At 42.5% G+C, this 23791-nt stretch overlaps 1 protein-coding gene across 3 annotated transcripts in view; it reads left to right on the top strand.

Moving 5' to 3' along the window:
* The window catches only part of RSU1 (Ras suppressor protein 1), a 159665-nt gene that overhangs the window by 66421 nt on the left and 69453 nt on the right, over window positions 1-23791 (top strand). For all 3 annotated transcript variants that reach the window (XM_075922459.1, XM_075922461.1, XM_075922462.1), the window contains exon 8: window positions 19012-19144. In XM_075922459.1, the coding sequence (XP_075778574.1) occupies window positions 19012-19144 (133 nt within the window). The remainder of the gene's footprint in view (window positions 1-19011; window positions 19145-23791) is intronic.

Below are 23791 nucleotides of genomic sequence, written 5' to 3'. Positions count from 1 at the left end.
CACAGCTGAATATAAAGCATAATTTACAGGGAGCTTTGTATGCGCTTGTGTTCAGTTTTCTCACATAACTTCAGGTAGTGACTTTCCTTTTGATTTCATAAAACAAGCACAGTTAGGCCTGGTTAATAATTGGATAGGAGTACCCATGGGGAAACCAGTGTGCTTCAATAGCGATTCAGAAGGCAATATCTGTCCCTGTGAATACACACTGTACTAATGCCTCAGCAAGGTGTTGAATTTTTTTACCCAAACAAAATGAAGGCAAAAGTTGTATATTTTAATAGATCTTTAAATGGGGACAGCAGCAGTATGGAGAGAGAAACTGCAGATTTGTCAGAAGTTATTCCATATCCATCATGTGGCCACTATCTCACTCTCATGGTTAGGTCTATTGATGGCTATTAACCAGGATGGGTAGGAATGGTTTCCTTAGCCTCTGTTTCTATGGAAGTGGGAGACATGGGAAGGATCAAGTTAGGATTACCTGTTGTGTTGCCCCTCTCTGTGGCATCTGGTATTGGCCACTGTTGGCAGACAGGATGCTGGGCTAGATGGACATTTGGTCTGACCCAGCATGGCCATTCTTACATTCTTATTTATCCACGGGAGCATCACTAGTGGATGATTGGGAACTGGACGAAAGAAAAGTGAGCATTCTACCAAGTATGAGCCCAGAGAAGGGATTGTTGCAGAAATGTTTCAGTCTGATCTTTAGACATATTGGTAGAGGTGGCCAAGAAGACAGGCAAGATATGTTATGGCAAACACATAAAAAAGGCAAATTAAATTATGAAATTTCCTTTAAATTTTGAAATTTAAAAAACTTTAGTCAGCTCTGTGTGTGTGTTTAACACTGCTATTTTTTCTCTTCAGAAAAGCAAACTAAATGAAATAAGTTTCCATTTAAAAAAAAAAAGTGAAACAGATCTCAAACTCCTAGTTACCAGTAAAAAGCATCATTGTATCCCTGCCAACATTGCAGTGCTGTTCTGCTCAAGAATACTATGCTAGTAACAACACAGTCCCTTGGTGCTAGTTAGAAGCCTTGGTATCATGGAACATTGGGATACAGTCTTCTAAGTTATTACTTTGGGGAGGACATATGGTCACCTACCACTTAAAAAGTCACACTAGAGGGGTGCCCAACATCTGGAATTGAGGTGTAGATGGGGGAAGAGCATGCAGAGCTTCACTGAATTTCATGATGTCATTCCTGGCCTGTGAATGGCCTCAGAAGATAAATTCTGGTAATTATCAACCTGATGCGTATTGGTTTAAAATATAATAATAGAAAAATAGATTTAATCTTTTGAACCAGAGTGAGTGTTTTGTTTTGAAAATATTTTTAGACTGTTGAGTAGTACATTTTGTGAAATTTTGGCATGTTTTTCATTTCAAGGCAAGTGTAATAGCTAAGAGAGCTTTGAACTCCTGATAGCCTTTTCCCATTGAAGGGAAACTGTGCAGGAGACTCAGGTAAGTGGGAATCCATAAGGTGATTTTAGACGTTGGTAAACTGTGTAAGCCATTTCAAGGTAAGTTGGATTTCTGATACTGTAAATCTATGGCTGTTTTGCTAAAACTTGTTGGTATTAAGCTTCTTTGACATCACGTTTTTCCAAGAAAATATGCTCGCTACAATGGGCCTGTGACACAACATTATTTGTTTCTCATTTGCAAGGGTAATCCATTTATTACAGTGGAATCCAATATGTCACTAAACTTGTGAAAATGTGCTACATGTTCCATGGGAGCACACTGGTCTCCAGTAGTAATTCAGAAGATAGTATCAATCCATGTGAATACACCTGGTGCTAGTGCCTCACTCTAGTGTTTAATTTTTTATTCAAAATGAAATCAATAACTCTTCCAGTATAGTATTTGGCCATTCAAAAAGGTCACTGATAGTATTTTTAGCGTCAGAATTAGATTAAAACTTCCTTTCACTTACACCATGAATGGCAGATAACAGAGTTTGTCAAGACCTGAGTTTTCTTTAGATAGCTTTTAAAGGGGGCGAAGGATTCAGATGAATCTCTTGGAATTTTGTCAGAATGCTGTTTCTTCTCCAGTTCCCCTTATGTGCCCAAATAGTGGCATCAGCATGGTTGCCTTGGTGCCTGCTCCTAAAAGATGTGTGCGGTGGAGTTTGGGTGTTTAAATAGCATGATTTGTCATCTAAAAGTACAAATCACTAGCACGGTGTTTGTCTAGCGGTGCCTTGTGTACTACACTACTGTTATTTCATGGCTTTTATCTATGAATGTTAATATGGTTACTGATTCTGTGGTCATACCTCTGTCAGATTTGTATATATTTGAGAGTAGAAATTGACAAGGGTTTTCCCTTTTTTGAGTCAAACTGGTGACTTCAGTTGTATTAACCTTCAGGTGATTTGAAAAATGAAACCAAAGTTTGTCTAGTTGGCTCAGTTACATTGTCCTACTGTGTTTATAGCCGGAAATACTGTATCCTGGAGAAGTTCAGCATCCTATGCATTCTGTTGCTTTTCCAAGGCCCATCTTCAGTCTTGGCTCACTTTTCAGTTGAGTCCCCTAATACCTGACTTGCTATTATGCTTTGGTATTGTGACTTCAACTGACCTTTATTATGATTTAATTTCATATAAATATCTGCAAGAGATATTTGAAACCAAGTGAATTTAATCCTATGAAAGAGTCAGGTAGAATAGCATTGGAAACTAAAGTTTTCTATTCACAGAACAGAAACACAGGTAATAGCAGTAGTGCCAGCTTGATTTGCATCACTTTGTTTGTTGTCCTTCATGATATAAGGGTTTATGTAGTAGTCTGTTGAAAGCCCATTCCTTCCTTGGCCTCCTTGTTACCACAAATAGAATAGGTATTATAAGTGCAGGTAAAATTGCTAGACTAGATTTAAATAGTCAGCACTCAGTCTTTTTTTAACATATCAAAAAGAAGATGGAACGGTGATATAAGTTCAGAGTATAACTACTTTCACAGGGAGAAAATACCAGGTAGTAAAGAGCTCTTTAATTTAACTGAGAGAGGTATAACAAAAAGCATGGGTTGGAAGCTAAAACCAGATAAATTCAAGTTAGAAATTAGGTGCTTGTTTTTAATGGGGAGGGAAGTTGTGAATTCTTAATTTTTTATATATGCTTCATCCAAACACAAGTTACACTTCAGCCAAATACACATTTTTGGGCTCCATATAGAGGTAACTGAGTAAAATTTAATGGCTTGTGAGATACAGGCAGACAAACTAGATGTTCTTCTGGGGTTAAAAGCTATGACTCTATTAATTCATTGAAACCATTCTCTCGTGTAGGCTTGGAGAGTTGTCAAAATGCCTGTACAATTTCATAAATTTTGTGCTTGGGTTGCTCTAGTGGGCGGTAAGTGGAAAATGCAGTTTAGTTTCAGGCTTCAGAATCAGACTCTGATGATTTAGTCATCTCTTGCCAAAGAATGTCTCCCAATCTTGCTCTCCTGGGCAGTGTTCCCTCTAAGGTGCATGCCTGCATGGCCATGCACAAAAAATTCTAAGCCCACCCACCTCCTTTGCAGAACCGTGCAGCAGCACTCACCTTCCTGCTGGACCTAGAAGGTGAGTGGTATGGCTGCTCCCACAGTTGGGGCCGCGTGGATGGGCCCAGGGTTGTGGTGGGGGGGGTGGTTGCCGTTGGGGCCGAGGCTGCATGGTGGGTAGGTTATTGCCACTGGGGTCAGGGCTGCAGGTGGGCAGGTTGCTACTGCTGGGGGTCAGAGCCACGGACGGGTGGGTTGCTGCCCTTGGGGGTCGGGGCTGTGGTCGTGAGACAGGTGGATTGCTGCCGCTGGGGGTTGGGGCCACAACGTGGCAGGTGGGCTGGTAGCTGTTGCCAGGATACTTAGGCCCCATTTCTGCCAGCACAAACTTCTATGTTCACACAATCATACTGATGTCCCTTTGCATGTTGGGACATTCCTTGATCATAGGTATGGTAATTTTTCACCTTTTTCTTACTTGCTTGGAATTAGCCACTGCCAGAGGCAGGATTCCAGACTAGATGAACCATTCATTCAGTTCTGCCTCTAAACAGGAAAATATCTGGGTTTTGCTGGGTTTTGTTGTAAACTAGATAGAGGAGAAAATAAGAAAATGTAGGGATTTTTTTTCTGAAAATTGGAAAAAAAAAAAGAGTATAAAATGAGTGTTTTGGAAATGTCTTTAGTTTAAATAAGGAAAGGAAAGAGAGTCCTGGTAAAGAAAGTCCTGCTTTAAATAAAGAAAGGAAGTCCTGGTAAATGATCAATAGTAGCATGCAGTATTTATAACATTGTTGTTTTTTATTATAGCCATTCCATTTTTTTTAACTGAAAAGTTCTGGGGGAAAAGGCAGAGACTAAAATTAAAAACAAATACTGAAGATTTGACTGCCTAAGTGAATGTTCCTACACAGTACGGCATGGGCAGCTATTGCCAGGAGTTGAGGCCGTAGTCACGTGGTGGGTGGGTGTTCTGGGGATCAGGGCTGAGTGGTTCAGACACGAAGGGTGGGGAAAGGGGGGCAGACTTGTTAGCCCCCTTAGAAGGACACTGGTAAAGTGTGCCCAACTCCACAACATTGATTACACACTTGATTGGCCAGTCAACGTTAGTTGTTGGTTTTGTTGGTCAGACCTACAGGTGTGCATGGTATTTTACAAATACATGCATCACAAGGAGGGGTCTTTGGAATGCCACGTATGTGCAGAGTCTGTAAAAATGGATCAGATGGCTGAGTTAGGTGGCTCACTGCCCATTCTTTCAATGTTTGTTAGCTAGCATTGTGTGTAGTCACATGAACAGCCCCGTTCCATTAAAAACTATTCACTGCAATAGGCAAAGTATGTATTGTTTAGCATTCATGATATTTTAAAATAACTGAGGTTGTAGTGTGCCTACATACATAGATACATAACTTAAATTATTACATTTTGCAATACCAACTATTTAAACATTATGACCTCCCTGATATGTTCTTACCAGCCTTCTACTGTATCTGAAGAGATACTCCCAAGTCGGGCAATATAGATTAATGTCTGTAAAACAACATTTATAAATACTGTTTAGTATTTGAAAGTGCTCTTTGTTTCCTTAGAAGCCTCACAATACAGATAAAACAACAAATAATAGACTTGATTCTCTCGTGCCCTAGAAGCATTTTGCACTCCAGGGGAATAAAGGTACCCTGAAGGCAGTGATCTCACTTCCCTATTTGGGTGTTTTGTAGCTAGGGAACTCCCTATCTCATCTAGAGCCAATGAAATAGCTTTGTGATGTTCCCCCACCCCCATAAACCTTTTGGAATAGGGGCATTCTGGAGGAAAACTAGAGCAGTGCTGTTGTGTGCTTATTCTTGGCCTCCTATAACTTCTATTGGAACTCTGGACATTGCAGACTTAGAGCAGCCTTGAGGCTAATTTAACATACTGAAAACTTTGCAGTATTAATTTTCTTTTTATTTGACTTCATATTAAATAAACATTTAAAGTCGTGCACCATGTTAATTATCCCCTGTTTTAGTATTCTTTCTTCCATAACATAAATATATATATAGGTGTGTGTATGTATATGTATGATATTTGCTAATAACGTGGGTGCCAAAATGGAACACATCTGAACAAGCGCACATGACCTCATTACTGGTGCACAACACAAAACTCACTCTGATTGGATGGAAAATCTTAGAGGGACACTGCTCCTGGGTAGGACCTCAAGAATCTGCCTAACAAATCAGCTCCTCTTCTAAATGTCGTGCTTTCTTGGGCATGAGGACAGGCAGATTAAGTATTGACTTATTCCCTTATCCCTCAGCTAGCAATGTGAAGTTTGTTGTTGGTGGTGGTGTTGCTTTGAAATTTTCTGCAAACCTATTTATTTTCCTTATTTAAGGTCAACTTCAGGCCAATCAAAAATTGTGCCCCCTCTTGCTCCAAAATGTTGGTGAATCCAAATGTCATGGTTCTGACTTCTACAGCAAAAGATCTTCACAGTAAAATTACAAAAGCATAATGATATGTAATATCACCATATCTGATGGGGGTGCTTCAGTGTAACTTCATTTTTAGTTGGTGATATTTTCTTTTAATGATTAGAAGCTCGTTAACAAGCAATGTAGTTTAGACATATGTCATGGAGTTATAGGTTTGTTTATCATATTGAATATTTTGATTTTTTTTTTTTAATCTAATGCCAGGAAAGACTGAGTCACACACGGCTTATACAGAAGGAATCTTTCCATGGAGCTGTTGTCTTATTTCTTTAATAACCCTTCTTCATCTCTTTTGAAGGATAAGAAAAAAAAAGTGATGGAGAGCTTCAAATCAGAAATTCTTACCCTTTATAGAACATCATGTAAATTGCTAATCCACAGCCGGTAAATGTTCAGATGTTCTTAAAAATTAGTCTTACTTGATAAAACTTTCTGAAATACAAACCAGTTGTTTTTTGTTTTTTGTTGTAATTAAATATTGATATTCACAGTTAAGTATCTTAGTTCCTATTTTATGACTAACATATTCATGATACTTCATCCCCCCCCCCACTTATGCCAGTTCCTCTTTTGCTATTGAAAGAAAAGCACATGACACTGAAGTAATAAAAAACTATAAACCCTGGAGTGTAAAGCAAAGCTAAAACAAACCAAGACCGATATATTTTTACATAGAACGGAAGTTTAGGTTTTGTGTAGTAGGTTGATCCCTTACTTAGCCTTTAATAAAATTGGATTCAGGGGTATTTATATCTAAATAAAAAATAAAATTGATCTTTCCTCACATTTGTGTGTGAGAGAGAGAGAGTGTGAGCAAGTCAGTCCTCTGAGTTGTAATAGAAAAGAACATTGAAATTTCAGTCTTAATGCCACCTGTAAGAAAAATTGGCATGGTAACATATAAGACTAGTTTTGAGGTCACTACAGTAGCATACTGCTGGAAAGGGGGTGGGAGGATTGGAGAGGGGATGGAGCAAACAGAAGAAAGTTACTGAGGTGGTAGTATGGAGTAAAAAATTATCCCTGGTGTAACACTGTTGATCTTAATAGTGCTGCACTAGGGATAATTTTAGCCCATTATGCAGAATTGTTGAGCTGGCATTTCAGTCAGGATAACATTTCTAGGCTGAATGCCAGCTTTCACTTCTAAAATGTCACAATTGTTTAATTACTTTAATACACCTTTTATTTTTAGAGTAGTATAAATGCTCCTTGGAGTTTATGGAGTAGGAAGTGAGGAGAAAAGCAGCATACATCTCATATATGTATTGAGGATAGTGATTTGGGGCTCCACTGTGCTAGATGTTGCACCAAGGCAGAAGAGAGAGACTCCTTGCTTTGAGGAGTTTACTCTCAGGTAAGAGAACTGCTGGATACATCCAACAGAAGGAGCACAAGAAAGCAGTGAGAAGTCACTGGTCAGCATGATAGTTAGCAATCACATTGCTTTATTTTCTGAAATCAAGATTTGATTGTATAGTAATGAGTTATCTCTTTTGGTGACCTATTACTTGACTTTTGCAAGCATTTGAGCAGTTTGTGAATGTTCACACAATGTCAATATATACCATCAGAATTAAGGAAAGACAAATATTACCTAGCATTTTTAAAGGTGGTTAACACTACAAATGTAAATAGGGGCAAATGATTAGATCAGGCATTGCAATGAAATGAACTAGCCTAGATTAAAGTGAGAGACCAAATGGGTGGCTTTGTTTAAATATTCAACATTTATTTTGGTACAAATCCACTTACTGTAGCGTCAGATTGCAATTAGAAAGCCAGAGGATTGTATAGCTCTGTGGGGAGTGTTCATAGTAGCAGAGTATGCTGGGCATAGCAGTAAACTATTTTTGGAGGTTGGCCGAACACAAAAGCTCAAGCCAAATGGGTTCCAATTCATCTATTGGTGCTATAAATGCCCTCACCCTTCAGTCCTTGCCAAGGACTCAAGGTGTGACATAATCAATTTAGGTACCCCCATCCTTTCTCTTCTGAGGGCTTTGGACATAAGGCACCTATTCTTACCCATGGGGCTCAGGGAGAAACCTGGTCTGTCTTAAGTACCCACCCTTACCAACTGTGCTCGGGGCTGTGTGGGCCTGTGAAATCTTTTCTTAATGAAAGAGACTTACACAGTTGTGCTCTAAACATCTGACTGTTAGCAACACAAACAGAATAAGTATGTCAAGCAAATCTGTTACACTCATTATTCCCAATATACTGACAAACTTCACCCAGTGGCCAGTCAGGATCCACTCATCTGGTGGTTCCTGGTGACATTCTATAAGTAAAACTAGCCGCCTCCTTTTTCTCTACTAAACCTATCACATTATTCAATACACCTACACAACAAAATCTAATCATGTATGTTTCCTCTTCCCTGCTCAAGCTGTTGGATTTTTTTTCTTTCATCCCTAAATTGTAACTTATTTATGATCTTTGTGCAGATTGTCAGTGAACGTTCTCTGGTTGGAACTTACCTATTTCACCACTTGTTGGGTTTTTCTTAGGGCCCTACATTCTGCATCGCCCTGTCCCCCCAGCCTCCACAGAGGCAGAACTGGTGGCCATGGTGCAGGGTTCCCCCTGACCACTCCTCGGAGGGCACGTTGGGCTCCCCTGCAGGAAGGCCAGGGGTGGGGCGGCGGCAGCCTCCAGTGCCACTTCTACTTCTGGGTCCGGGGCCCCAATGCTCCGCCACCCACCTTGGGCCACCACTTGCCTGGCACTTCAGCCTTGTGGCCCTTCCTGCCCTTTCACCAGTGCCGGCTTCCTGTGGGGAGTGGAAGGGAAGAGTCCCGAGCACCTTCTCTCCTGGACAGACACCCTGACCCTACCCTACTCCTACCCCTCCCCTGCTCCTTTCCCCCCTGGCCAGACACCCTGCTTCCGACTCCTCTGCCCAGCCACACACCTTGCCCCTAGCCTGCTCCTGCATCCTCCCTCCTGGACAGACAACCTGCCCCAGCCTGTTCCTGACCCCTCCCTCCTGGTCAGATACCTAGCCCCCCCCCCCCCCCCTTTGGGCACATTGTTCTGTCCTCGGCCCCACGGTCCAGCCGCCAACTGGTCACAGGAAAGGCTGGTAGCAGCCCCCCTCCTGCTGCGGCACGAGTAGGGGGGGAGGCCATGATCTGGCTGCAGTGGACAATGGAGGGGGGTTTGACAAATGTAGCAAGCGGGGAGCGCAGCCCCCAGTATCCTTTATTATGCAGACTTCATAGGGTACAGCAATGTTTCTCAGATTGGGGCGTCATGCCCCAAAAGGGAGTTGCAGGGTGAGGGAGGTCACAAGGTTATTTTAGGGAGGTTGTGGTATTGCCACTTTTACTTCTCTGCTGCCTTTAGAGCTGGGGTGGGCCAGAGAGTGGCAGCTGCTGACCCTGAACCTAGCTCTGCAGCCAGCAGTGCAGAAGTAAGGGCAGCAATACCATACTGTGCCATCCTTACTTCTCACTTGCTGCTGGTACTGGCTCTGCCTTCGAAACTAGCAGCCACTGATCTCCAGCTGCCCAGCTCTGTAGGCAAAATCACAGCCAGCAGCAGTGCAGAAGTAAGGATGGCATATACCCTCCTCTCTTCACCTCCTCTCTCCACTCCTCTCTTACTCCTCTTTTGTTCAGGACCCCTGTAATAATACCATGAAATTTTAAATTTCAATCTTTAAATGTGAAACTTATGATTTTTAATATCCTTTGGCTATGAAATTGGCCTAAGTGAACCGTTAATTTGATAGGACCCTAGTCTTTCTGTATCCTGCCTAAACCTCTCCAGTGCCTAGCTGTGTCTAGTTTTCAACCTATGGTGTTCTAAATCTGGGTAGGGGTGTTCCTGAGTTCCAAGGACAGACAACCTGGCCCAAACCTGCTCCTACCCCTTTGCAGCCCCAGAGCATATTTTCTTTAATTTCAATGGTGAAGTCAGAATTTCACCCACAACCGGAGTCCCAGGACTCCAGAGTATTCCTCATAGCAAGGAAGATTCCTATTGCTGATACTGCATACAGTCTGATAAAGCAGCTGCCTATTTGACCTTCATTGCCATTCTTTTCTCTCCCTGAATCTCCTGGGCCTGAATTTTCACCCTCTTCTCCTGTCATCCTTGTGGATTTGAGCCCCAAAGTGTTGAAACACTGACTCTGAGGTCCCCAGCCCCAAAAGATGGAGGAAGAGCAGGAGTGTTCAAAGCCACCTGGAGCTCTGCCTGGTGGCACTCTCGTGCTTCTTAGATTTGTGCTGGTCTTATATCTGAGCAGCAGTGCCAATTATTGATCCTTAAAAATAATTAGTTATTTTGATTTACACCATTATGAGTGAGCTCAGAATCAGGGGCCTGATTCTCCTCAGATCTTGTGTAGTCTTTTACACCTGTATAGAGGGATCAAATGACATTGTCCTTCTTTGATAGCATTTTACATCTATTTTGCACTAGTTTAACAAGCTGTAAATGGAGAATCAGGCCTCAGGTTCAGTCAGGAAGTAAAGTGGGCTGTAAAATGGGGTACATAGGTATTAGGCTGTTTTCAAAAATTGCTAGTGTTCAGATGTTTTAATGGGGGCTGAGAAGCATTTGAGGGTTGGTCCATCAGTGGCATTACTATATTTTAGAAAGAGATGTCACTTCTTTGTCATCTTAGACTAGATGAGTGTGTCTATATGCTTAAACACTGAACCTGCATCATTTTAGCTTTTTAGTGTAGACAATATTCCATGCCAAAGAAAGGGCTTCTGTCAATGTAGGTACTTCATCTCCCCAAGAGATGGTAGCTAGGGTGACAGAAGAATTTTTCCATTGACCTAGTGTAAGTCTACACTGGAGACTAGGTTGGTATAAATATCTCTCAGGTCTATGGATTTTTGTCACACTCTTCAGAGATGTAGCTGGACTGAAGTAAATTTCTAGTTTAGATCAGGCTCCTATGTATTTAGTTACTTCTGATTCTCACTCATTGAGAAGGGAATCACAGTCCTGTCTTACACCAGGGTAGTATTCCATCGGAAAACCAGCATATTAAGAATGCTAAATTTTCTTTGATAAAGTACAGATACTTTTAAATGCATTTCAGCTGTCGGAAAGAACAAAGCAAAAATCAAGTGCAATCTCCAACACTCTTACGCTTTGTGATTAATTCTGCAGCACTGGATTTTTACCTGAGGCAATTTTGTTTGACTTGTTAAAAATATCCAAGGGATTTGGCATGATCGTAGTACAGCAGTATAGAAACTTTCTCAAGTCTTTGGGATGCCGTGTATAATGCTGCTTGAAAATGTGCAGAGGGGAGTAACTGTCATGACCTTTTGCCCTGACTGTGCCCTCTATGCTGAGGAGGTGGCATAAGAGCTGCTGAGTCAACACTGTAACATCTAAGGCAGTGGCCTCCAACCTTTTAAAGCATGAGATCACTTTTTGAATGCAAGTGCTATCCAAGATCTACCTCAAACCCAAATACCCTTGTCCTGCCTCCTTTGTGCCCCTTTTCCGAGGCCCCACCCCTGCTCACTCTACCCACTGTCCCTCCCCCATCATTCCTCCCTTTCACCAGGCTGGGGCAGAGGGTTGGGGTGCAGGCTCTGGTCTTGGATTAAGGGATCTGGAGCGTGAGAGGGGCTCTGAGCTGAGCCTGGGGCAGGCAATTGCAGTGGTAGAGGGGGTTCTAGGTGCAGGCTCTGGGAGGGTGTTTGGATGCAGGGGGGCTAGGGCAGGGCTTTGGGGTTCAGGAGAGGGTTCATGCCTGGGGTAGGGTTTCAGGATGTGGGCACCAGCTGGGCTCTGCTTACCTCAGGTGGCCTCTGTGTGGTGGTGCAGTGGGGCTAAGGCAGGCTCACCCCTGCCCTGGTCCTGCACCATTCCTAAAGGCAGCCAACAAGCTCCATCCCAAATCCTGTTGTGCCCCTCCCCCACACACTCTGCTCTGATAGGATACAGTGGGATAGGGGGCACCTTGGCATCAGCACCCCTCTTCTCCCTCCCCTGCCCTGCACAGCAAGCAGGAGGCTCCTGGTTGCCTCTGTATCACAGGTGGAGGGAGGCAGCTTCATGGCAAAGAGCAGGAGGTGAACGGCAATAGGGGGAGGGGCAGCTGCAGCTGAAGTGCCAGTGCTTGATAGCCTCTTGGCCACACCAGTGAGGATCACCTGTCAGAGGCTCCAAGATCTACCGGTAGATCCCGATCGACTGGTTGGTGATCACTGATCTAAGAAATCCTTCTCTAGATAAAGGGAATGTTCACAGGACCAGCTTTTCTGCAGCTTTGCACTGCCAGACCGGGGTGGGGGGTGGGGGGCTTCTTTCTGGTCACTTTGTGTCAATTTTGAACACTGCTTGTTGCATACCCTTGCAGTGGGCAGTGAGATCTTAGCAGTGGTGAGATTTTTAATGTAAATGTTCTTACAGGAACAGTCCTGTTGCAACCCAGGTCCCCACCAGTTCCCTGTTGGCTTTTGCTGAAGGTTGCACAGCAGGGCATACTAGGGATGTTAGATATTGGGTAATTGACTAGTTGAGTAACCGCATGAATTCTTATTGGTTACTCGATTAGTCTATAGTCTCTGGGTGTGGGGCTGGCAGCCAGTGCACTCTGGCCCCACTCCAGGGTAACCCCCTGTCACCCTGTGCTGTTGCCTCTGTATCACAGGTAGCGGTGTGGGGTTCCAGGCGGGAGCTGGTCTGCGAGGGGAGCCAGTTGCAGAGCCCTCAACAAAGCCAGGTCACTGGGAGCTAGCTGTCACCCTGTACTCCGGGCTCTACAGAATAAGTTATACTGCAGAGCCCACAGCGTGTGTAACCGCTAGGATTTTTAGCAATTACGTGATTACCTTTTTAAACAATTTTTTTACGTCCCTAAATGTAATACATGTGTTTATCTGTCCGCTTGACAGACAGAATTTGATTTTTTTAAATAATTTTGATAGGTAATACTGATCATTTTAAAGCATTTGGGAGATGAGGGGGGGATTTATTTTAAATGTTCTCTGTTGTGGGAAATTGTGCAGGAAGGGCCAGACATGAATAGCGTTCTTAAAATTTAAAACTTTATAAATCATTAAAAAACAAATGGTCAACATCCCTTGTCAAAATATACAAAATAAATATCCTTAAATAGTACATGGTTTTCAGTATTCATTTTCTAGTCCATATGTAACTAACCTAATTCAGAACTCGAAATCACAGAAATGAATTACCGGTACTTGGCTTATCTATACATTTTAGTTGTTACCTTTGGAAATACTTTTTGGTCTGTTTGTGTGTGGTGAAATTGACATCTTCCAAATTTACTGATTTTTTTTTTTTTTTTATTAATCTAATCTCTATGAGCATGCCTGTATATTTTTGTGAGTGATTCTAGTTTTGCTTCTTCCTTGTTAATACGTATGTCCTTTTTGGTGATGGTGGTCTGTTCATTGCCTTTGTTCTTTTCCTCCCCATTTCAAAAAGAGGGGAGGGCTGGGGTGATCTAGTCATACCCTCTGCATCTGCTTGTTGAGTCATGTGCTTAGCTGTAGCACCATGCACTGTCTGGTGGCTGTTAGGGATGTAAGCAATGAGTTGATTATCCAATAAGCAAAAGCTTATCGGATAGTTGACTAGTCTCTCGACTAGTTGCTTTCCCCTCTCCTCCCCACCCACTGCTGCCTCTATCAGAAGCACAGCAGGAGGGACCCAGTGCAAGCCAGGACAGCTGCAACAGGCTCTTAATACATTTAAAGGGCAGAGCCACAGCAGGGTTAGCTCCCTGGCTGCTGCGGCTCCCCCACTTATCGACTAATCAACTAGTCAGTGGAAAATCCATCGACTAGTTGATTAAACTAAATTTAACATCTCTAGTGGCTGTACTATTTTGGGGGAGGGATTTTAATGCTCGGTGCCCAGACTTTTCTCCTCCCCTCATAGACAGATCTCTTTGATTCACTCACTGTCTGTGGGAGCAGCTGATCTCTTGCTACTAAATGTCCTGAGCCACAGGAGGGTTACTGGTTCCCATTTTACAGCAGCATAGCTGGTTCCTGGATCCTTTAATAGCACATTTGTGACATTCAAACTCCCAATCCCTGCCCAGTAGCAGCTGCCCTGTTTCTTCCAGAAGCAAATCCAAAGGAAATGCCCCCACCCTTTTTTTTTGCAAAGTGAGCAGCAGAGGAAGATTGTGTTGAACATATGCATCAAAAATAATTTTGTTTGGGAAATCTCCTTTTTCTGTAAGACCTTTGTGGTTTCAGTAGGATGCCGTAGCCCAGGGGTTCCCAAACTTTTTGACACGGGGACCAGTAAATCCATTCATGAGCTTTTGAAGGACCTGTAACATTCATTTGCATACTTGCATATTCATTAAGCAGATTACAAATATGCAAATATGGTGTCTTTGGTCCTCCCAAAGCCCCCAGAGCCAGCTTTAGCAAAGCTTTTGATACGGCCACCCACAATATCCCAGCAAGTTAAGGGAATATGGACTGGAAAAATGGACTGTAATCCAATAAAACGCTGCACCACCACATCATGTATTGAAAAGGGGCTCATTTATTTTCAGAAAGCTGACACCATCTTTGGAATTTTTTATCCATATTTTCATTCTGGATGGTGAATGCACCAGGTTTTCTTCATTCTGACACATTGTAGTGCCTTTAAACCTCACTGTCAGCAGTGGGGATATTTAAAAGGCACTGCTTTTACATTTTTATTCAGGATCTGTGTGTGCCCTGAACTGTCCTGCTCACCGCTGGCCGATTCTTCCCCTCCTACCTCCCGGCCAGCCCGGCTGTCTCCGCCAGCTGATTCTCTCCCAATCTCTCCTGGCAAGCCCGGCTGCCCTGGCGAGCTGGTTTCCCACCTCCTCCCCCCCGGCGATCTCCCCTGGCCCACCTCCACTGTTCCTGCTTCTGCCAGCCAGTTCACCCCCTCCCCATTGTGATCTCCCCTGGCCAGCCCCATTGCCCACCCCCCGCCAGCCCTGCTTCCACCGGCCAGTTCCCCAGCCAGCCCTGCGGTCTGCCCCAGCCAGCCTCACTTCCCCGTGAGCCGCTTCTCCCCCTCCCCCCCCCCCCCCGCGTGATCTCCCCTGGCCAGCCTCACCGCTCCCGCCCCCCCGGCCAACCCTGCCCTACGATCTCCCCCAGCCAGCTTCACTGCCCCCGCCAGTCGGTTCCCACCCGTGCAATCTTCCCTGGCCAGCCCTGCTTCCGCTGGCCAATTCCCTATCTCCCCTGGGCACCTCCACTGCCCTGACCCTGCTTCCCCGTCCGCAGCCAGCAATAAGAGCTCACCTGGTAACCCTCACTATGCCTCTGCCGGGAGCCTGAAACATACAGCTGCATCCGCCCAGCCCGGCTGAGGGCTTGAGGAACCCAGTGCTGCACAGACAGTCTGGGAGCCTGGAACACCCTGGCAGCCACGCTGAGGCCCGGTATATTTTTCCTGCGGCCTGGTACTGGGCCGCGGCCCATAGTTTGGGAAACGCTGCTGTAGCCTATCCAGTTGCTTGCCTATCATGTTAATATGATTGTGTTGATTTAGATTAATATATTAATGGGTAGATTTAGTAGAGAGGAAATAGTTAAGAGCTGTAATGCAAGAAATCTGCTAAAAGCTGTAACAGGCCGTTTGCACGATCAGCAGACGCTAAGGTTAGCACATCCGTGGTTGAGACACTGATCTTATCCAGACACGGGCCATAGCTTGCTTATAGTTTCCCTGGACTGCAAAGGGGAACTTATGTCTGGGACCTTTCACCCACATAGGATGGGAGGGAAAATACCCTCAGACTCAGCAGATGCATCATTATATTAAAAAGTCCCAAAATAACTGGTTCAGGCTGAACTGAGTAATCAGGACACAGGATGTGATAAATGACCACAAATGCCCATGGTAACAAATTGACACACATGATAATAAGTTGAGAGCAATGATATATTAACCTATAGGAAAAGGACAGTTTAACACTAGAAACATCCCCTATTGAATACGTATCAAACATGTCAGTGTCACGTAGTGTAGAAGTAGGACCCAGCCTAGGGGCAATAGGGAGAAGATGATATTGTCCTTGGATGATGGGCCCCTGGTGATGGGGAAGGTGAAGGTAATGAGAGAGATGATGGGCTAACACCTAAGATTGCTCTTGAAGGAATGATGTAAGTATATGGTATGGAAATATGGATGTACATTTGTGTCTTATGAAACTGGGGTGTTTGTGACTGTGCTAATTGTATTAATAAACTATAAATATACAAGAGTTTCTATAGTGTGAGTGTTGTAACTGTGCTCATCAGGGTTCCCAACTGTAGAATAATTGAATACGGGGCCTGATCCTGGGACAAAGAACCTGTCAGCACTGACGGTAGTAATTAGAAATTAAAATGTAATCTTAGATCAGGCAAAATTTCTTTAATTGATTAAATATAAATGATCAGGATAGTATTCAAAATCTACAGTGGAAACACAACAGTGAGGAAGTTAAGGCAGCATTCCCCCAGTTATTTAGTATGGGCAGTAATTTACTGAACTAACGAAGGCTTGGAATGCTCAGCTAAGGACCTTCCTAGTCAGATTTTGAAAATGTATACAGTAGTCCATTTCCATAAGCAAAAATTGCATTTGCCCTGTAATGGGGCCGAATTTATCTCCCTGAATTTAACCATTTATATAAGTTGTACACAGATTGATCATTTTATCATGTTGTAGTGTTTACATAATTATAATTGTAAGTGAGCACTTACTGAGTTGATGGCTTAGGAGAGAAATGTGTGATATCCTTTTGCAGGTAATAAAATGGAAAATCCTATTTGAAATTGCAGAATAAGCCTCTGAGTGATGTATGATCTTCACAGGAGCATTGGTCAGAGGGTTACTAGTAATCACAGTGCTGGCTTGCTTCCCTAGTGGCCCGTGCCTTAAAACTGAATAGCGAACAGTGTGAATGTGAGTCTGAGCCAGCCAGCATAGATTCTATCTTATTAGGTCCTCTTTGTCACACTGCTTAATCCTGCTGCCTGATCCTTGTTAGAATACCAGTGCTGCTGGGTCCTTTATTAAAGGAGATGGGTGTGAGGCTCCTCACTAGAAGCACTGAAGCGTAAGGCAGTTAGGGCAATTGCTGCCTGACTGACAGAGGGGTGAAATGCTTCCTGCATTATTACCTAAAAACAGAGCATACCTCAGACAGCTGACAGATGAGCTTTGCTGAGGCAATGGTAACTTGTTGATAGGCCAGTATGAGACAAGTGTCATCTTCTCACACAGTATAATGGTCTGGCTTTACGCTAATTATGATAACCTTTTTTCACAGAGAGAGCTGCATTAGGGATTAAATATAATGCAGAAGAGCATGGCGAGCTTTAACTGAGCCAGCCAAAAGACAGCTTGCTATTCCATACATACATACATATTCATTCTGTATGTACAAATAGTTTAAATTTGAAAAATAAGCACATATTTACTCCATATATAGAAGTAACAGCTTGGTTAGGCAAATCTTTCAGACTTGCCTCTTTAATTTTAAGCTACATAGTTTGGTAACACACAAAAATGCTATGGGGAGGGAGGGGTCACTCCATCTACAATAGAGTATTTTGTCAGCTGTTTTTGTATACCCTGGTCATGAAATCCATAGTGTAATTATAATTTTAAATGTATGTGTGAACAGTTAATTTAAAGATCCTTTTATGCCCCAGAATAGCTAGTGTCATCTAGAACAGTGGTTCCCAACCTTTTTTTATACTGTGGACCGGCAAACCTATTTGCAAACTTTTGGCAGTCCAGCAATGTTTTATTTACGTATTTGCATGTTCATTATGCAAATGAATATGTGAATATGCACGTGAAAACGTTACTTGTCCGCCAAAAGCCCCGGCCCCGAGAGCTGCTGCATATAACCAGCTTCAGCTACATGGCAGGCAGTTGCCACAGATGAAGTCAGCTGATCACAAGGTCTCTGGGGGTCCCCTAAGCCCCCCAGTGCTAGCCCTAACCTCTAGAGCACTACCCTCCAGCACCAGCCACTGACCCTAGAGTTCCCTGCACCACCCCTCACAGTGCCAGCCCCCCACCAGCCTGCTGTTTCCAGAGCATCGCTGCACCCAGCCCTCCCAGAGATGACCCCAATGCCAGCCCCCGGTTCCCAAAGCCCATCAGTGCCAGCCCTGCCCCTTTAGTACCTCCACTATTCGCCCCATCTTCAGTGCCCCCCAGCATCAGCCCCTTAGAGCCTCGGTATTAGTTTTGTCCCCAGAGACCCTCAATGTTAGCTTTGTCCCCTGAGTCCCCAGTGCCTGCCCCTACCCCCTTCACATAGCCCTGTATTCCCTCCAATTTGCCCACTGAGCACTGCTGCCTGGGTTTTAGCTGCGCTAAGACTGCCATGTTGGGCTCCGTGTAGCCCTCTGCCACATAGCGAGCTGTTTGTCTATATCCGGAGGAGACCCCACCCCTGCCTACTGCTGGTTGGCTGAGAGGCAGAGCAGGATATACCTCTACCAACAGCTGTGGCAGGAGGGGAGGCACTGGGCAGTGTACCCTGGCCCTGGGTTGTGGACTGGCAGTTGGGAACTCTTGATCTAGAAAATGAAGTACAAAATTGGGAATCCAAAACCTCAAATTCTAAACCCACACCTGTTGTACTAGTGATAAATGTGTGAAATTGATCCCTTGTGTAGAAGCCAGCTCAGGGCCTATATGTCATTAAATTCCATTTAAGACTTATTTTGATGTCTTAACGTGCAACTTGTTGAAACCTAGTAGAATTACATTGAAAATTCATTAGGCCAAATTCATCCTGGTTGTGAGTACTGTGGTACTCCACACCAATGGAGTAGATAGGGTGGAATTTAGCTCTACATCCATATTTCATAGTATGGCAGGAGATAATATGCCCACATTTTCCTCATATTAAACCTGTAATTATTATAATTTGCATAGATTGTAGTGAGACTCTTTCAAAACATGAAAATTCTATACTGTAAGTAATTTGTCTAGGATAAGAGATTTCCTTTTCACGTTCATTTTTGTTTAATCCCTTCCAGGTAACTTGGATTTGACTGGGCAAAAGCAAGTCTTCAAAGCAGAGAATAATCCCTGGGTTACCCCCATAGCAGATCAGTTTCAGCTGGGAGTGTCTCATGTTTTTGAATATATTCGTTCGGAAACATATAAGTAGTAAGTATTCATCTTTATTGTATTACGTTATGGCTTTTCTGTGGAGTATTAGACAGAGTCCTTGCGGTTTGTGTACCAAGTATGGAAACCAAGAAAACATATTTTTTTGCAATGCTAATTAATAAATAACCTGTTAAGGTAAGTGCATGGAATAAAAATGTATATTAAAAAGTCATTACTCCATAACTTTCAAAGAAAGTCCAGTACTGGTTTTTAGCACAGTTTCACAACCTATACAACAACTTGATTTGAATGAAAAATATGCAATTGTATACATGTTTCACTCTAAATTGCTCATTTTTATTTAGGAAAATGACCCAAAAGGTAAACAAGTATGGCTTAGCCATATTAGAAAAACACTGTACATTATCCATATGACACTGACCCTGCTTTTGGTGGTCAATTTATAAACATAATTGAAGGAAACATAAAAGTCTTACAAGAGCAGGTATTGGAAAGTCATATGAGGAGTAATAATTCTAGGGATATGCAAGAGAGGTTTACAAATTAAAACAGGCATTGGCTGCAAATAGTTTCACCTGGTGGTAGTGGTCACATATTGATATTAGGTGTAAAGGGAATGGATTTGAATGATAAACGTTTTTGCTTAGGAAAGACTTTCTCTGAGTCAGTGGGTTGAAAGATGTTCTTCTCATTGAAAACTTTTACATGTTTCAAGTCCACAATTACTTTAGAACAATAAGCAGGGGAATTACGTCAAGCTTTAAAACTGACATTTTTAGAAATATAAATGCAGCAAAAACTGCAGACTTTTTATTAACATTGATATTTTATACCAGAAATGGAAGTTGAAGGAAGCTATATAACTTGTGGTTCATTTTTTCCCATTAAAAATATGTAAATACGTGAAGGCCTCTCTTTTATCAGCAACTGATGAAAGCAATCCACAAGAAAGTGAAGTAATACAGCTGATGATGAAGGGTATACCGTGTATAGGTCTGACAAGTACAGCATCTGCATGGAATTTTATAAATGATCCCGCAGTGACTTCTAAGGACTCATGTTGAACTGTCACTTACAAAATTTTAGCTGAATAGGACCACAGATGCAAGTGTGTTTATAAAATCCTGTGTGCCAACAGAGTGGTCTCCATGCTGTACTTGGTAATATTTTTCAGTCTCTTGGTGGTAGTTATATATACTTCTGTTCAATGAGTAACATAAATAAGGAATTCTTAATGCAATACTAATAACATTCATGGATGTTTGGGGGACTATTTTGGGGTTCCAAGTACTTCATTTAAGTATCTCGTTAAAGCTTTCATCTATTTACTGTACCATGAGACGTTAAGTGGAGGGGAGTTCCATTCTGAATTATGTGCAGAAGATTTTTGTCAGTTACTGTTATGGAGTTGCAATAAAGGGAGAATTTAGAGAAACAGTTATATTAGAATTATTTGTGTAAGACATTAAACTGTTCCTGCACTGGTCTGAAACCCTTCCTAGATAATACAGAAATAAACAGGGGGAAAAAAGTTCCTTTTAAACTTTCAGTATACAAATAATTTTGAATCGTGTTTTGAAAATATAACTACAACTTTGCTAGAATTCCTGAAATAACTATTCTGTTCCTGGACTCCTGTTTCCCTACAGGGAGGGAGGCAGAGTTTTAGTGGCTGGGTTTTTTTTTTCCTTCCCATCCTTTTTCCTGCTTCCTTTAATACACTGTGATGTAAGAATCATTTAGGTACGACCTGCACCAGACACATTTATCTGTTTGCTTTTGTTTTTGTGTGGTGTAATTTGTAAAAAGTGGCACAGTCAGTCTTTACTGGTCAAATGGTATGAGGTATCCAAAAGCAAGCTATGAACATAAATGATGCAAGAATTAATTTCTGCCTGATGAGATTTGTCTTTTCTGTCTAATCATAGGTTTTTGCTTCTCCTCCTCCAATCTTTTTCCCTTTCACAGCATATCTCAAGGTACTACACCTTTTTTCTCATTAAGCAAATCACCAGGCTGAGAAGTGGGTATAGTAATTTCCTCCGTAAGATAACTGTAACCTTATGCAAAATTGAACTCTTTGATTCTTGGATCATTCAACCAAGAGAGAACTTGAAAAATTACTTCACAGTGTTTGATCGATCCAGACAGCTTAACTTCTACACTGATACAAAGTATCATTGTTAAATGGGTGATTAGCTACAAAAGGAGTTCCTCTGTTTAGGTAATTCATAATTTTGAGGAAGAAGAAACTGTGTATTAGCGGTCTGAAATCTGTATGGGTCTAAGAATCTGGCATTTTCTGGCCCCTGTTCTGTGTGAGTCTTCGCTGGGTGGATTCTCATCTCCCAGTCCACTAGCCGTCTTTTACATATAATTGCACCAGTAGCAACAAGCCATCTCATAAGGGCTAAGGAGAGGGTAGTATAGGGTGGGAAGGGAGAGTGTGGAGGGTGGAGTCTTTCAGGGAAGTGGCAGCACAAGGGTGGAGACTGGAGATAGGGAGATGAAAGGGTCTCAAGGACAAGGGATGGTGTGGAGGGAAGTGGCTAGAGGAGGGGTATTGCATCGCATGCTGATCCTGGGGGCTCGCAAGCAAGGCACACAGCATCAACAGTTCATGTTGCATCACAGTGAAGTGCTGGGGCCCTCCAAAGTCCAATCCCCGGGGTCGGGGTAGGTGCTGCTGCCCAGAAGCTGGTGGCTCAGGCCTGGGCTTGGGAGCATGACCAATGCTGCTGAACTAGGCCATAGTGGGAACACTGCTGGACAGGAAGCAGCATGGTGAGTAGATACTGGACTGCCTCAGTTCCAAACTGCTGTCCAGTCACTGGCTGCTGGCCCCTATCTGCAGCTGATTCACTGTCTTCAGAAATGGATATCTGCAGATTTTCAGGCTCTGCTGAAGAATGTATGTGACAATGGTTACAATGTCTATCTGCACACCTACCTGTCTGCACACTTTCAATACTAGTGTCAACATATCTAGGCACCAAATACAAAATCAAGAATCATATTCGCCTTGTCCCAACAGGACTCTCTGTTGGCCACCCTGGCTCATCTGAGCTGCTCTTTCTTAGTAGGGTTTTTCATCTCCTTTAATTTTCTGACCTGGCTTCATTTTTCATGAAGGGTAGTACTTCAGCTCTCATTATTTAGGGAAGACTTGTGCTAACAGGTGAGTAATATGTCATGCCCTAGTCAATTTCTATCAAATGCAGTGAGCCAGGATGGAAATAGGGGTGCTAAGCCAAGCCTACAGTGGCGTAAGGGGCCTAAAGAAAAAGGACCAGGAGAATGAACGTTTTTGAAAGTAGTAGTAGAATGGCTGAATTTTGGCATTGATTCTGTTCTGTAGCTGCAATTAAACTGCCATGAAGTGGTTCCGTGTGAGTACTTGAGAAGTAGATGAAAAACTTTTTCTAAGCTATGATGGGTAATGGCAGTCTCATTGCTTTGATGGGTAGTGGCAGTCGCATTGTTTTGAAAGATTTAACTAAATGTTTTATTTTTTTTATTCATGTATCCAGTCAATGTTCAAAGTGACCTTTGTGTTGTAAGCACGTTCAGAGGATTTTATATGTCTAGAATAGTGACAAAGAGATGATGGATTGCATGATTTAGTGCTTAAAATATACCCTGGCAAGTACAGACAGTTATAAATGTTTGAAACAAAACGGTGAATGAAGTTCTTATGAAGAAATAAAAGTTTCTGATACAACTCAATAGTAGATTAAGATAATTAGTTACTTGATGATGAAGAGGAGGTAAGGTCCAGATAAACAGCAAGTGGAGGATGGGGATGGAGTTAGTCACTAGCATTCTTCATGTAGTTTCTTCAGGATGCTGTTCTTCGAGTACATTTTGGGCATTAATCATGATCTGTTGATCATTTCATATATGGAAATTGCTCTTTATCCATTGATATTCCCTTCAGAAAGGGGAATGATTTTGCTGTTGTCATTGTAATGTCTGTTAAAGTCATTGCGTGATGGCATAATCTCAGTTGTTACTGCTCAATTTGCTAGAGCTGACTGCTGAGAATAGTATTCGAAGTGCTAGCATTTTTCAACATTTTTCAACATTCGAAGTGCTAGCATTGTTGAGCTAACCAGTTGACTTTTAACATTTGCTTTAATGGTAGCTGTTGCCATTGTTTGATCTCTGAAGCGCAAAAAAGGAGAAATATGATAGAACTGACGCCTTTTAAGTTTTTAGAAGGTAGGGTTTTTTTCCCCATGAACCAGTCAACTTGGAGTCAAGAACTTTGACAAGATACTTTGTGAAGGAGAATGACCACTTTTGTGGTGGGAACATAGGAAGTGTGACGGAGCAAGCTATTTTAAAAATGGTTCCATTAAGTTAACACAGAAAGAGGATTCACAAATGTCATGCTGAGACTATATTACTTAGAGGCATTTGGAACATAGGCATCCCTGTGCAGACTGCTTCTTGCTCAGTCCTATGTTCTAAAACCTAATTTCTAATAGTAATAACATTCAAAATGTTCCACGTTAAAGCAGTTCTGCACCCAAAGAGAGCCTCCTTTCTAGAGGCCTTTAGAAAGAACCACTTTTGTGGTGTCTCAGTTACCTTGTAACTGCAACACATCCCAGCTGGACATACTTCATTAAATAAAATGTAATGGCTTGTATTAAGCAATAATGTTTCACTAAAATATTT

This window comes from Pelodiscus sinensis, chromosome 2 (genome assembly GCF_049634645.1).
Source record: "Pelodiscus sinensis isolate JC-2024 chromosome 2, ASM4963464v1, whole genome shotgun sequence".
Lineage (NCBI taxonomy): Eukaryota > Metazoa > Chordata > Testudines > Trionychidae > Pelodiscus > Pelodiscus sinensis.
This window is presented reverse-complemented; position numbering and strand designations above follow the sequence as displayed.